General features: G+C 35.3%; 2 protein-coding genes across 5 annotated transcripts in view; both read left to right on the top strand.

Annotated features, from left to right (window-relative positions):
- The window catches only part of RABGAP1L (RAB GTPase activating protein 1 like), a 646,139-nt gene that overhangs the window by 218,865 nt on the left and 413,414 nt on the right, over nt 1-13,860 (top strand). For all 4 annotated transcript variants that reach the window (XM_045547315.1, XM_045547314.1, XM_045547317.1 and 1 more), the window contains one exon: nt 10,270-10,420. In XM_045547315.1, the coding sequence (XP_045403271.1) occupies nt 10,270-10,420 (151 nt within the window). The remainder of the gene's footprint in view (nt 1-10,269; nt 10,421-13,860) is intronic.
- LOC123635283 (60S ribosomal protein L32-like) lies at nt 5,589-6,204 on the top strand. Its single transcript, XM_045547322.1, has one exon. The coding sequence runs from the start codon at nt 5,693-5,695 to the stop codon at nt 6,152-6,154; it is 462 nt and encodes a 153-aa protein (XP_045403278.1). The 5' UTR covers nt 5,589-5,692; the 3' UTR covers nt 6,155-6,204.

Genomic DNA, 13,860 nt, shown 5'->3' with positions numbered 1-13,860 from the left:
AGTATTACCTGGGCATTGTAGTTGCTGAAGCACAGAATGCTACTACTCAAGTTAAAAGAAAAAAAACAAGAAAAAAGAATGAAATTTATGTCTTATGCATTGATTTGCTATTTGAAATGTGTCTTTTTCTCCTCTCAGGGCAGCTCCTTAATTATCCCTTGCATACGCACTGCTGTCTCTTTATTTTGATTTGTAGTATTGTAGGAAACTTTGTCTTAACTAATTTTTCTATTCTTATCCTTCACAGTTATGCCAAATGCATATGACCTTTTTAAAGCTAGTATTGTTTTACAGACATCTGTTATAGTACCTGAATATAGTAGGTGTTCAATACATATTTATTGACTGTACTTATGAATGAAATATTTCCAACCATTACACATTTTTGTCTATTAAATTCTATCAACATTTTACAGATCTACATTTTGGTAGTTGATTATTTTTGTCTTATATAATCTTTTAATAAGTTGTTATATTCCCTGTTAGATTGTAAGTAGATTCACTTCCCTTATATCTGACTCTATTTGGACCTTGAGACAGTTGACTACTTTGTGTTTTGGTCATGACCTGTCATGATGAGGTGTTTTGACTTAAACATTTAAAAAGCATCATTCTGGATGCTTAAGTGACAAATAAATTATCAGGGAGAAAATATGGAAGCAGGCAGAATAGTTAGAGTGCTATTACAAGTAATCCAGGGGATAGATGATGGTATCTTGCACCAGGCTGGTAGCAAAAGGTGACACGTGATCAGATTTTTGGTATATTTTGAGAGAGAGCTGATAGAATTTGTTTATGTTTCCTCTGTGGCCTGAGAAAAAGAAGTAACTGACCACTGATGTCAAAGTTTTTGGCTTGGGCTACTAGAAGATTTGCCATTTAATCAGATATGAAAGATAAGGGAGGAAGAGCAGGTTTGGAGGATAAAATAAAAATTTTGGAGATGTTAAGTTGCCTTTTAGATACCCAAGTTAATGTGTCCATTAGTCATTTACATGTTAGTTTGAGTTCAAAGGAAAGATAGGGAAAGAAGTGTGAGCTTGGGAGCCATCAGTGTATAGATAGTTTTTAAAGCTGTTAGAATGGAATGGGTGAGATTACTTAGGGAGTGAGTATAGACAGAGAAGTCATCCAGACACTGAGCCCTTGGCCACTCCAGTGTTTGGGGGTTGGAAATATGAGGAGGATCATGCAAAGCAGTCCAAGAATGCCAACAAGTGAGGTAAGAGGAGAATGAAGATAGAAATCAAGTGAACCAAGTCTATCAAGGAGGAAGTGATCAAATGCTGATAGTCAAGTCAGATTAAGTGTGAGAATTCCATTGGGTTCAGCAAATTGGATGTCACTGATGACTTTGAGAACAGTTTTAGTGGAGAAAGGAATGAAAGCCCACTGGGACCATGTCTAAGAGGAAGAGAAATCAGCAGGTATGGCTAGCTCTTTGGAGTAATTTTGCTATAAAGGAATGATAAGAAATGGGGATACATTAGGTAGTGGATATGGGTTGAGAGGGTTTTATTAAAAATTAACAAGGGCCATATGGGATGCTTGTATTTTGCTAGAAAGGACCTGGTAGAGAGAGAAAATTTGATAATGCCAGAGGAAGAGGACACAGTTGCAGGGGGAGTTGATGAATGGGCAGAAGATATGGATTTGTTGACTAATGGAGGGGTTGTACTTAGGAACATAGCTTATTGTAATGGAGGAGAGGTGAGACATGGCTACAAAGGTAATAAATGACATTTAAGGGAACTTACCATGTGTCAGGTGCTATTCTAAGTACTCTCCACGTGTTAAATAATTTAGTCATTACAACAACCCTCTGAGGTAGGTACTAATGTTATCTTCATTTTAGAGGTGATAAAACTGAGGCACAGCTATGTTAGGTAGCTAGTGTAAAAACACACAACAAATAAAAATACGCAGCAAATAGGTAACTTGCTCACAGCCCTGCAGCCCATAAGTAATTTGCCCATGATCACATAGCAAGGAAATGAGAGAGCCATTATTTGAATCTAGATGATCTCTGGCTCAAGAGCTAGATCTTTTTTAACTATATGGGCAGGCTGCCATTTATATAAATATATGTAGGTTGAGTGGATTAATAAAATGTGGTATATGTATACCATGGAGTACTACTCAGCTATAAGAAACAATGGTGATGTAGCACCTCTTGTATTTTCCTGGATAGAGCTGGAACCTATTCTACTAAGTGAAGTATCCCAAGAATGGAAAAATAAGCACCACATGTACTCACCATCAAATTGGTTTCACTGATCATCACCTAAGAGCACATTTAGGAATAACATTAATCAGGTGTCGGGCAGATGTTGTTGGGGGAGGGCATGGATGTATACATACATGAGTGCAATGCGCACTGTCTAGGGGATGGATACGCTTGAGGCTCTGATTCGGGGGGGCGGAGGGGGAACCAGGGGTATATATGTAACCTAAACTTTTGTATCCCCATAATATGCTGAAATAAAAAAAATAAAAAATAAAATTAAAAAAAATATGTAGGTTGCTGGATTAGTTTTCATGGGTGCATGTGGAAGTTCTAGGAAGAGAGTGAATGGACTAGGAAAATTGATACCCTTACCCAAGCAGTGCTTGAAGCTTCTGGTCATGGAATCAAAGAGAGATTATGAGAATTGCAGTATAGTGGAGAGAAAAACAAAATATTTTGATGACTAAATAAATGGCCAAATAGAGATCTTCATTCTATTTATAAAATGCAAGGTTTATTGTTTGGTTTAATATACATTTATGAAACATCATTTTAGTCTATAAGAGATAGTTAACAACAGTTCCTACCTTTGAGGTTTTTAATCAAGGTGGGTGGGAATGCATATTCATAACAGATCATTTAACAAAGTAATTGAAACACTGAGGCTGTTTCAGATTTCTTGACCATTTTGGGTTTTTTTTTTTTCTGTTAAATGATAAGTCACTTGATTCATTCAGCCAACTTTTAAAATTTTAATCATGTACACTCTCTTAGGAACTTTAATAAGCACTGCTCATTTAAAGATGAATAAAAGTTCCTACTCTCAAGGTTTTTTATGTTATAGAGGCATCTAGACCTTTAAACAGATAATTGTGATATAATTGATAAATGCTTCTGTAAGCATTATAGAAAATTCAAATGTATGCAAAAGTAGAAAGAATAATACAATGAAACCTCATGTGCCCAGCACCCAATTTCAGTAATTATCAACATAAAGACAATGATCCAATAAATATTTTTAAGTTGAGATTGCTAGTGATTTTTTTTATTTTTGTTTTTAAGGAAGGTAATTTTGGAGTAGGAAGAAAACTGATTAACAGAAACTAGTTGGTAGGTAATCACATGGGTTCATGAGATCTTCTGTACCAAACTCATGGGCCTTATGTATGGAGAGGAAGCTCCAAATGGAGAGAGACTTCTGAGGTAGAGCTGACACGGTTCTCAGGTAAAATTCAGCATACATTTTTTTTTAGATATAAAATATTATCTTTCTAAATTATATTTTTATCAATGGATTTCAAGAAATTCATTAAAAGAGACTGAGAGAACTATTAAGAACTAAGGTAATTGATTTTTAGAACTTTAGAAAACTTGCTGGATTTTTTACAGTTAAAATCTTTTTCTTTTATTTGGGTCATCATTACTATTGTGTCATGACAATTGATATGAAAGGGTAACATTTGTCTAATCTAGAAAAGTTTGTATTTTTTATACAAGGATTGTCAAAAAATTTTAATTGCTCTCAGAATTTCTTTTTTAAACATTAGTCTTTAGATTTATAAATTTTCTAAGTATCAGGAGGCATTTAGGTAGGCATTTATATATAAAGATATTTTTGAGATTGATTTAGGTAAAGCACCTGTTATGTAGAGCCCTACACTTTGTGCTTTGGGAATTTTTTTTTTTAAAGTAGGAGACAGTCTGTATTCTCAATGAAATTTTAAGTAAAATATTTTTGAAAATATTTTGACCCTATTATTAAACAGCTAGATCAGTCTATTAAAGAAGCAAAATCTTTATATATAAAATCAGAATTCACATACTTAAATATACTCCGAGAAAAATGTAAGGAAAGATATTTAAGACTAATTTGAAATCATTAGAAAAAATAAAGATAATATGGAAAAGAAAACTAAGAACAGACTATACAAAAAGTTCAATAATAGAGGTCTTTATAAGAGATTGGAGTTAAGACGTGTTGAAATAACTACATGAACAAAGCAAGTGAACTAAAGGAAGAGAGAGGTTGAGAGAGAGCAAAAGAAAACATTTGTGATGGCAGAACTTGTAAAAACCAGCTGAAAGTGGGAGCAGGATTTCTTTCACATGTTGAATATATGCATAATGATAAAGATGATGATTTAAATATTATTTAAGAAATTTAAGGAATTGGACAGAATAATTTCTGGATAATTGCCTCCGGTTTTGAAAATGTGTGGAAAACTGTTGAAGAATTTTAAAGACTAGAAAAAGGTAGTGTTGACTGTGAACACTTAGGCATAAAAGTCAACTTTTTTAATAGGAAGATTTTCTAACCAAAAAAAACCAAGTGAACATCTGAGGGAAAAAAAATGGGTACTGATTTATTTTATCAAATAGAATAACCCTCAAATTATTCATTCTCTTTTATTACAATAAATTTTGATTATATTCTTCATGGCTATGTTACTTGTCATGCGAGTGGGAAGATGTATTCTTTTTTTTTTTTTTTTTGAGACAGGGACTTGCTTCTATTACCCAGGCTGGAGTGCAGTGGCACAATCATAGCTCACTACAGCCTCAAACTCCTGGGCTCAACTGATCTCCCTCCCTCTGCCTACTAAGTAGCTGGGACTACAGGTCTACGCCACCATACCTGGAAAATTTGTTTATTCTTTGTGGAGACGGGGTCTTGCTTTGTTGCTCAGGCTGATCTCGAGCTCCTGATCTCAAGAAATCCTCCCACTTCAGCCTCCCAAAGTGCTGGGATTACAGGAGGAGCCATCTGCCTGGCCAGATGTCTTCTTAATCAGTGTTCTCTCAGCCTAGTTGAGCATCAACAAACTGTGAGAAAAACAAAATAAAATCTAAGCTCAGAGGAAATTTGGGAGATTAAAATCACCAAGCATGAACATACATAGCTTCCCACCTTGTCACATTACTGTTCCATTTTTTTAAACTTAGGAAAAAACCAGCAAAAACACAAGCAAATCAAGACAAAAATATGTACTCTTCATCTTCATAATGACCTTTAACCCTTTTCTTGAAACTTCTCTTAATGAAGGTTGTGTAACTTCTGCATATCTAGTTAGGTTATATGACTTCTCGTTACTGGGGATGGAGAAATCTGCAGCCTTTCTTGATGCCGCCCCATCTTTTAATTTTAGTTGTAGTTCTTCCCTTTTCTCAGAAAACTTTTTCATGCATGTTTTCATATCTAATAGCCGCCTACTTCTACCTCCCCTCTGTCAAAATTGCCCTAATTCTATTGGTGACTTCTTAGTGGTCACAGTCACTGACTTCTCATCTCTTGATTCTCAGCTGTTTTTGTTAAAATTGACACCTTCTCTTTGAAATTCTCTCCTCTAGTGGACAGATTTAAAATTAGAAAGAGTTCTTATACACCTAGTTTCAAAAAAATCTTTTTTGAAGGCAAGGGAAATTAACTAGATGAGCACATGACACTTTTTGATCCTATTAAAATCAATGAAAATGTTTGCTTCTAAAAAAGCATTCTTGAGCCATCTCTTATTCGGCATCTTGGCTGCCCTCAGACCCCTCGTGAAGCCCAAGATCATCAAAAAGAGGACCAAGAAGTTTATCTGGCACCAGTCAGACCGATATGTCAAAATTAAGCGTAACTGGTGGAAACCCAGAGGTATTGACAACAGGGTTCGGAGAAGATTCAAGGGCCAGATCTTGATGCCCAGCATTGGTTATGGGAGCAACAAGAAAACAAAACACATGCTGCCCAGTGGTTTCCTCAAGTTCCTGGTCCACAATGTCAAGGAGCTGGAAGTGTTGCTGATGTGCAACAAATCTTACTGTGTGGAGATTGCTCATAATGTTTCCTCCAAGAACCACAAAGCCATTGTGGAAAGAGCAGCCCAGCTGGCCATCAGAGTCACCAATCCCAATGCCAGGCTGCTCAGTGAAGAAAATGAATAGACAGTGCATGTGCACATTTTATTTGTGTTTGAATAAAACCATAAAAACTGCAAAAAATAAAAAAAAATAAAAAAGCATTCTTTTTTTTTTGTTTAGCCTTAGTAATTGACATATTTCATTTCATAAATATATTCATTTATCAAAAATGTATAGAATACTTTCTATGTGCCAGGCACTGTTTTAGGTACTTGAGATATATAAGTAAAGAAAGCAAAAATTCTTACCTCTGTGGAGTTTATATTCATGCATTAAAAACTAGATAATTGCTGTATAATTAATATATATTTGGTTTATGTTGATTTTTTAAATATTTGTATTAGGTATCTATCTTATTTCTAGGGCAGAATTCAGCATGTGTCATTAACTAGATGCCTATTTTCAAGTTCCTGATAGCTGCAATTAATGTGTCAAAGCAGTAACTATATGTAGTTATATTTTTATCAGAAACATTAAAAGCAGTGATTATTTTTGCAAATTGCTTTTTTATTTATTTAAATGTTCCCTGGTCATAGATGTATTTCAGCAGCATTTGGCTTAATATTTATTAGTATTTCTTGAGTAATAGGGTGCCATATATAGTATAATTTCTATACTGTTACCAAGATAACCAATAAAATTAAGGCTGTTAAAGCAGTGTTGTGAGTGACCCACTTCTTTTTAAATGTCATTCCGTAAAGATAAATAGAATAGTGACTAGGTTTTTAAGAGAGGAGAAAAGACATTTTCATTATGCCTGGCCAAACAAGTGGCTGAGGGTCAACTAAAAGCTGAATGTCAATTGAGTAGAATTATATTATGGGAAAATGTTGGGGACTGTTGGCTATTAACCTTAAGGGGTGTGTGTATGTATGCAGGTATGGAAAGAGATATTCCGACTTCAAAATCTTAGTTAAGTCATTCTACAAAATAATCTGAACCAACAGAATACTTAAGCTGTTCTCTTCATTCTGCCTGCAGTGTTAGAATATGTTGTAATAGGATGAGTGGATATTAGGAGACTATTGCAGAGGTCAAGGGTGAATAAAACTAGTGGCAGTTGATATAGAGAGAAATGCATGGACTTTGGAGAGGTTGGGAAAATAAGATCCATTAGACTTGTTGATGGATTAGTAATGGATTATGGTAATGTCAAAAATAACTCCTAGGTTTCTAGTTTGTATTGATTGTGGTAGCAATCACTGCAATGGAATACTCTGGAAAACAACCATGTTTAGGGAGAAGAATATGGGTTCAGACACGGACATGTTGATTTTGAGGTCCTTTTGAGCTTCTGGAGCTCAAAATACATGTGCATAGTTGATCCTGCCTACAGACAAGAGAGTGAAAGAGTTGAATTACTGAGGGCAAGAGTGGAGAGAGAGAACTCAGAACACTTAAGAGGTTAATAGACGGGAAGAAATCAATGATGGAGTTTGTAAAGGGGTGTAAGGTGGTAATACTTTATCCCTGAAGCCAAGAGGGAAACAGAGTGGTCAACAGTGAGAAGATTAAAAATGTCCCTTGAATCTAGTGGCTTGGAGAGAGGTCATAAATCACTTACGTAAACACTTTTCAAGGAGAGTTACAGAAGCCATACTGAAGAGAACTGAGGAATGAGTGGGAGGGGAAGAAATAGAGATCGTAAGAGATGGTGATTATATAACAATTCTTGAGAATTTTGATGTGCGTGGTAAGAGAGAGTGTGATAGAGAGTCATGTGGGGTTGAATGCAGGTTTCTTTTACATGGAGTTTTAATTAATTTAATTTATTAGAGTTTTAACATGTACAGATACACATTGATGACTTACTGATCTCTATATGACATGTAGCATATACTTTATTTAATTACTTTGAATTTCCCTTATATATTGTACATTGTAAGATTCATAATTCAGAGTATTTTGCATTTAATTTCAGAGAAAATGAGCTTAGCTCTATGCACACTGTTGCATTTAATTAACTCAGTTTTATACACTAAAAGTACAGAAATTTAGCTACCCTTAAGCCATGTATGTTTTTCCTATTCAAAAGTATAATGAGAGCCAAACATTAAATTACAAAAAATCCTTTTATAACTGATCCTGGCTCTCTTGTGGCATAATATTCTTTGGCAATCTCAAACTCAATTGGATAATGAAGAAGGGGCAGCTGGAATGAAGTTCCAGGCATCAAATAATTTACTCAGGTGTCAATCTTCTCAAGAATAATTAATACTCTCCTTCTACTTGATACATTTTGTGTAACATAATTATATCTATGGTGTTTTTCCAAATTATCTAAAATTATAATTTAAATCCATGAGAGAAATTTAAAGAATTGAAATGACATTTTTGTGTCTTACATTTATAAAAGTATTTAAAATCATTGTAAATGTTTCTGACAGCACAGGAAAATAAAAGGGGATTTCCCCTCAGTTCTATTACACAGATATTTTGGAATATATTCTTCCACATTCTTTTTCTATGTATGTTTAAAAGCAAGTTTGAGAATAGTATGTATGTATGTGTATTTAAAATAACAGTTTTATATACTATCTTGAAACCTGCTTTTGTCACTTAAAAGCATAACTATGTTCTTTAATGGCATGAGAGCATGTTAAATCATATAAGCTCTACCTTTTCTACTTCACTTTGCTTCAAGCCCATCAGTATTGTCAGCTTAGGTTCTCTAACCCAATAATACAAAAGTTTAGCTAGAAGAGACTGAAAGAAAGGAGAATGGGTATAAATCTGATAGTTTATTAAAAATAATAATGACATGAGTTTACTTGAACTTGTTTGAGTTGTCGATTTTATAGTATTTTTATGAGATAGCCAGATATGACATTATGGGGAAAGCATGGGATATATTTTCAAAGGAAAGGCATGCCAAAACTGGGGTCTGGGCTGGAGGTAGAAGAATGTACATAATCTAGAGAAGTAGGTAGGAGGCCAATTTTGAAAATAAACATGTAGATTCTGTGACTTTTAAGGCTTAAATTTGAAACCAGAGCCTAGGGTGTTAGGTCAAACTAGATTGCATTGTCAAGATTTGGAGTCCAGATGGTTGCACCAGGGTCAGCTCTAAGAGATCGAAAGTGAGCCGCAAATTCTAATAGAGAGAAAGTCAGCAAAACGGCATAGACCATAACTTCAGGTTTAAGCTAGGCACCAGGAAAAATGAGGAATGGAATTACATTCACAAGTTTGAGAAGTGCAATTCAGTTTCTTGGTCAGATGGGCATAATAGCATACCTACTATGTGATCATTGACATTAGGACAAAAGATGTTTACCTTTGTGCTTATTCTAAACACCCTTGGGAATGGCTAAGGCTGATAAGTATATGTTGTTCCCCTAGCAAGGTGGACTTATATAGGTTCTGGTGAATGTAGGAAGGAGTTATTTCTTTCCTTTAGGGGTTTGCAGCTGTAACAAGTCAGGGAGACAAATCCAGAAGTGCAAACAATAATGAACTCTTTTTACTATAAAACCTATATTAGATAATTTCAACCTGGAAGATCCTTGATATTTAAGTTTATGCTGGAGCAGAGAACTCTAAATTAGGCCATCAAGAGATAGGGCTTCCCAGGGGACTTCTGGGTCAGGTTGTGACTGCTGCACAAAACTGAAGTATATATATTTCATGTCTCCTATGCTGTAGAGCCTGCTTTTGTCACTTGGCCCAATCAGCCTGACCTAAGAGAAGAGGGTATAGTCAAGGTGTGATAGGGCTATGATCCATTTTCAGCACCCATTCCTGTACACAATTCCCTGCCCCATACATCCTTATCCAATTTGGCATACATTCATTCCAGAGGATTCAGATGGTTCTTTCAATGTGTTACAGTGTTGCCTATTTATAACTAACTCATTAAGTATTATTAATAAGTTTATAGTATGATTAAAGTAAAGGACAGGAAGAAAATACTTTTCCCAGTGGTGGAATAACATGGCTCACTAGTAAAGAAGATGAGATCAAGAAAAAAATTCAGAGGCATCATTGAACTTACACACTACTGTCATTTCATACTCCCACCATTTTTCTCTCGACCCGGGCTTATGCTTTTATGTGAACTAACAAATATAGTTCTCACTGCAACAGCAGTTCAGGAGTTGTAAAGGGAGTCTGAATGGTTTATTTTCTTGTTTTTTCAGGCACAGTAACCTTGGTGCACGACCAAAAGGGCTATCCACCCTGGTGAAGAATGGCGTCCCTGAAGCATTGAGGGCAGAGGTATGGCAGTTATTAGCAGGCTGCCATGACAACCAGGCAATGCTGGATAGATACCGAATTCTTATCACAAAGGTAGGAAGCTCTTTTTGTATTATTTTCAAGGGACAACATATTAAATAAATCCTGTTTTTTATAGTGCCCATAAGTCATAATGCTTTGAACTTCTTTTAAAAATATATTGGTGTTGTGCAGTCAATACTTCTCCCTTTCATCCTGAACACTTGTTAGATAGTGGGAAAGAGTGCATGTAGTCATCCATGAACATGTTATACCTTGGCTTTCATTTTTTCCTTCAAGTGATTTTATAATAACTGTTTACCAAATTAAAATATATTTATATTTCAAGTGTTTTCTAACTTTTTAATTAACCTTTTTTACTGTGTATGATTTATATAGTTATACTCTTACACAGTTACTCTAGTACAATTTTTAAATAAAATTTTAATGAAATTAAAAGGCCTTCTGTGCTATGTCACCTCACATTTAAATGATGTGGATTGTTGCCCAAATCTTTATTGTGTCAGGAGCCCTTGGTTCTGGTATAAATTCCTTTGATTATGTCCAAAAAGCTGGTTTTAGAGCAGAAGTAAAGATAAGTGTTGGCCTTGATCCTACAGTCTCTTCTTAGGTTTCACCTCCCAATTTCTTAATCTGCTGTAAATCATGCATTTTTAAATAATAGTAATAATATCTTATTTTTTAAAAAATCTCTGTTCATAAATGAGATTTTTGATAATCAAGACTTTGTTCCTCAGAATATTCTGACTTTTAAAACTTTTTATCCCCTGTAATTCCTTCTTCCTTTCTTTCCCTCTTTGCTTCCTTCCCTTCTACAGATATTTTCCAAGTGCCTAGTATATTCAGTCACTGTTAAGTTCAGATTTAAAAAAAAAAAATTTTTTTTACTTTTTTTTAAGAGTAATGGTCTCTACCGTTATTAGTGAGATATGCAGTATGATCCATTGGTGTGGGGGGGAAAATGTCTCAAGTTCCATTTGTATTTTTTTAAATACAAGCACAAAAGGATGTTAAGCTACACTAATATTTGCTGTGCCATGGTACTGAGGCCTCACTAGGTCCTTGACTAATGGCCACTTGTTCCACATGGTGTAGGAGTGGCCTCAGGGAAGAATGGAACTTGCACACCGTGGAGTGGAACAACTGTGGGGCCCACACTCATATGCACTTCCAAAATATTATAATTTTCTTGCAGTTTGCATGTGCTAGATAAAGTGAATTTACAAGTTATCCAGTTTTAATTTAACCCTCATAAAATAGATGAGTGGTTTAAAAAGTCTGCTATCACAGGATGCTGTGTGCCAAGTTATTTTTTTTAAATGAACATTTAATGTGTTCCTTCAAGGAAGAATTAATGTTATAATAATGAATGACAAAGCAACTACTTTTGGAAATACACTCATGTTATAAAGGACATTTTGAAACATTTGGCAATTTAAACCTCACTATGTGATTTTGTCACTGAAAACTACATGCATATGTTACTATAAAAACTCTTACATCTTCTTATGTAAAAACCTGGAATCAGAAATTTTAAATATGTTTAAAATTTGTTCAAATAGTTGTAGAGAATTTGGAACTGATTGTTAAAAATATAAAAACACACCACCTTCTGATTTAGTCATGAAAATACCTAGAAGCTGGGCAAGATGGTGCATGCCTGTAGTCCCACAGCTACTTGGGAGGCCTGGGTGGGAGGATTGCTTGATGCCAGGAATAAGTATACCTAGAGAAATTTGCTAATTTCCTAGCCACATTTCAACAAAATAATTGATGGGTGGGACTGAAACAATGATGCACTTCTACTTGGGTTTGTGGATCTTTGCGTATCTGGCACTTTTTGGTCATGGTTCAGCAGCTGTTAGCCTTTTCTTTTGGTTCAGTTAATTTTTTCTGTCTTATTAAGGGAATGACAATATTTCAAGGTTAGTTAATAAAATGATTCAGCTTGAACAAACAGAGTTGCTTTATAAAAACCCTACCAGAGACCTCAGATTACACAGGGAAGAAGGAACATGAAGTATTTTCAGAAATCTTGTGATTTGGCTAATATGGAAAAATAGCGTATCATTTAAATCTGTAGTAGGTGTGTGCCAGTTTAAAAGTTGAAGCCACAAATCACATTCTGAAGCATTGTTTTCAGAGTGTCAAACATACAACTAAACAGCAGGCTGGATATAGCCTACAAATATGCCTTGTGTAGCCATCAGTACATTGAAGAATAGTACACCTCTGGCTCAAACTTGCATTAATACTTCCTGTTTTGCCATGGGTTTACTAATCTATTACTTATTCTCTTTTACACATTTTCTTATAATACCTTTTTGGCCCTCAAATATATTTGATTTTGTGACTTTGTTATACCACCATGTCAGCCATTGCTTCAGAGGAGGGAGCTACCATAGTGTGTTTGTAATTGATTAATATCTACTTCCCCAGCAGACTCTAGAGTCCAGGGGAGCAAAGACAACAACTGTTTTGTTCTTCATGGGATAACCTGTGCCTAGCATAAGGCCTGGCATATTAATATAGATGATCAATAAAATTTATTTTTGTCCCACCCAAGAGGGATATAAGGTCATCTGTTGACTTATTTGTACAGTCATTTATTTATTCTTTCTTTCCTTTTTCCTTTCCATAAATTATAGCTTTATACTGTATTAGATCCTGGATAAAGCTGGTAAAGAATGAAGCAATGTATTTTTTGCAAGAAATCCATCCATCTCATTGGGGAGAGCTACACATAGTGGGTTAATTTGGGCAGCAGTTCCTGGTAAACTAGCCTCTGTTGTTTTTGCCAGAGAGTAGGTGGGAGCCCCTAAGAATTACTGACCTAGAGAGTTTTCCAATGGTAGTGGGGCACATAGATTGAGTCACCCTGAATAATGGTAGGTCAAGGCTAGAGAGTAATATTGAATAGAGAAGGGGGCTGGGATTACAGTGTGGAACAATCTTACTCTATAGTCTTATGACTATAGAAAATATAGCTCTACAGGTTTTTTGGCTGGTGGGAAATGACTATAGGGACGAAAGGATGAAGAACTGTGGATTAGATTCAAGTGACAATGAATAGGTCAGGAGCTGTAGACCAACCAAAAACCTCAATTTGGAGCCAAGGACCACGCAGGACTAGTAAGAAGAGCCATTATGTCTAAATCTATGAGACTTATGTTCAATCTACTGCCAGCATCAGAAGGAGCTTTCAGGCACAACTTGGTAAAAGTGGTAGGTAGCTCTACTTTAGGAGGAAATGCTGGTGCTCATTATGGAGGGAGACCCTGGGTTCAATTCTCAAACTCTGCTCCTTACTAGCTTGAGACCTTGGGAAAGCTCCTTAACTATCTCAGTCTCAATTTCCTCTTTTGTAAAATGGGCATAATATTATGTGCGTTACAGGTTTGTTGTGAGAATTCAATACAATAATTCATGTAAAGCTCTCTGTGTATGCCTAAGAGATGGTAAGCACTCACTTGTGATACGGAATGAGGAAAATT

This window comes from Lemur catta, chromosome 3 (assembly GCF_020740605.2).
Source record: "Lemur catta isolate mLemCat1 chromosome 3, mLemCat1.pri, whole genome shotgun sequence".
In the NCBI taxonomy this organism is placed as follows: Eukaryota; Metazoa; Chordata; class Mammalia; order Primates; family Lemuridae; genus Lemur; species Lemur catta.
The sequence above is the reverse complement of the archived record's forward strand: the minus strand, read 5'-3'. Positions and strand labels throughout refer to the sequence as shown.

What these genes read in the sequence shown, in the direction of transcription:
- LOC123635283 (XM_045547322.1), top strand. Translation starts at nt 5,693, where the DNA reads ATGAAAATGTTTGCTTCTAAAAAAGCATTCTTGAGCCATCTCTTATTC.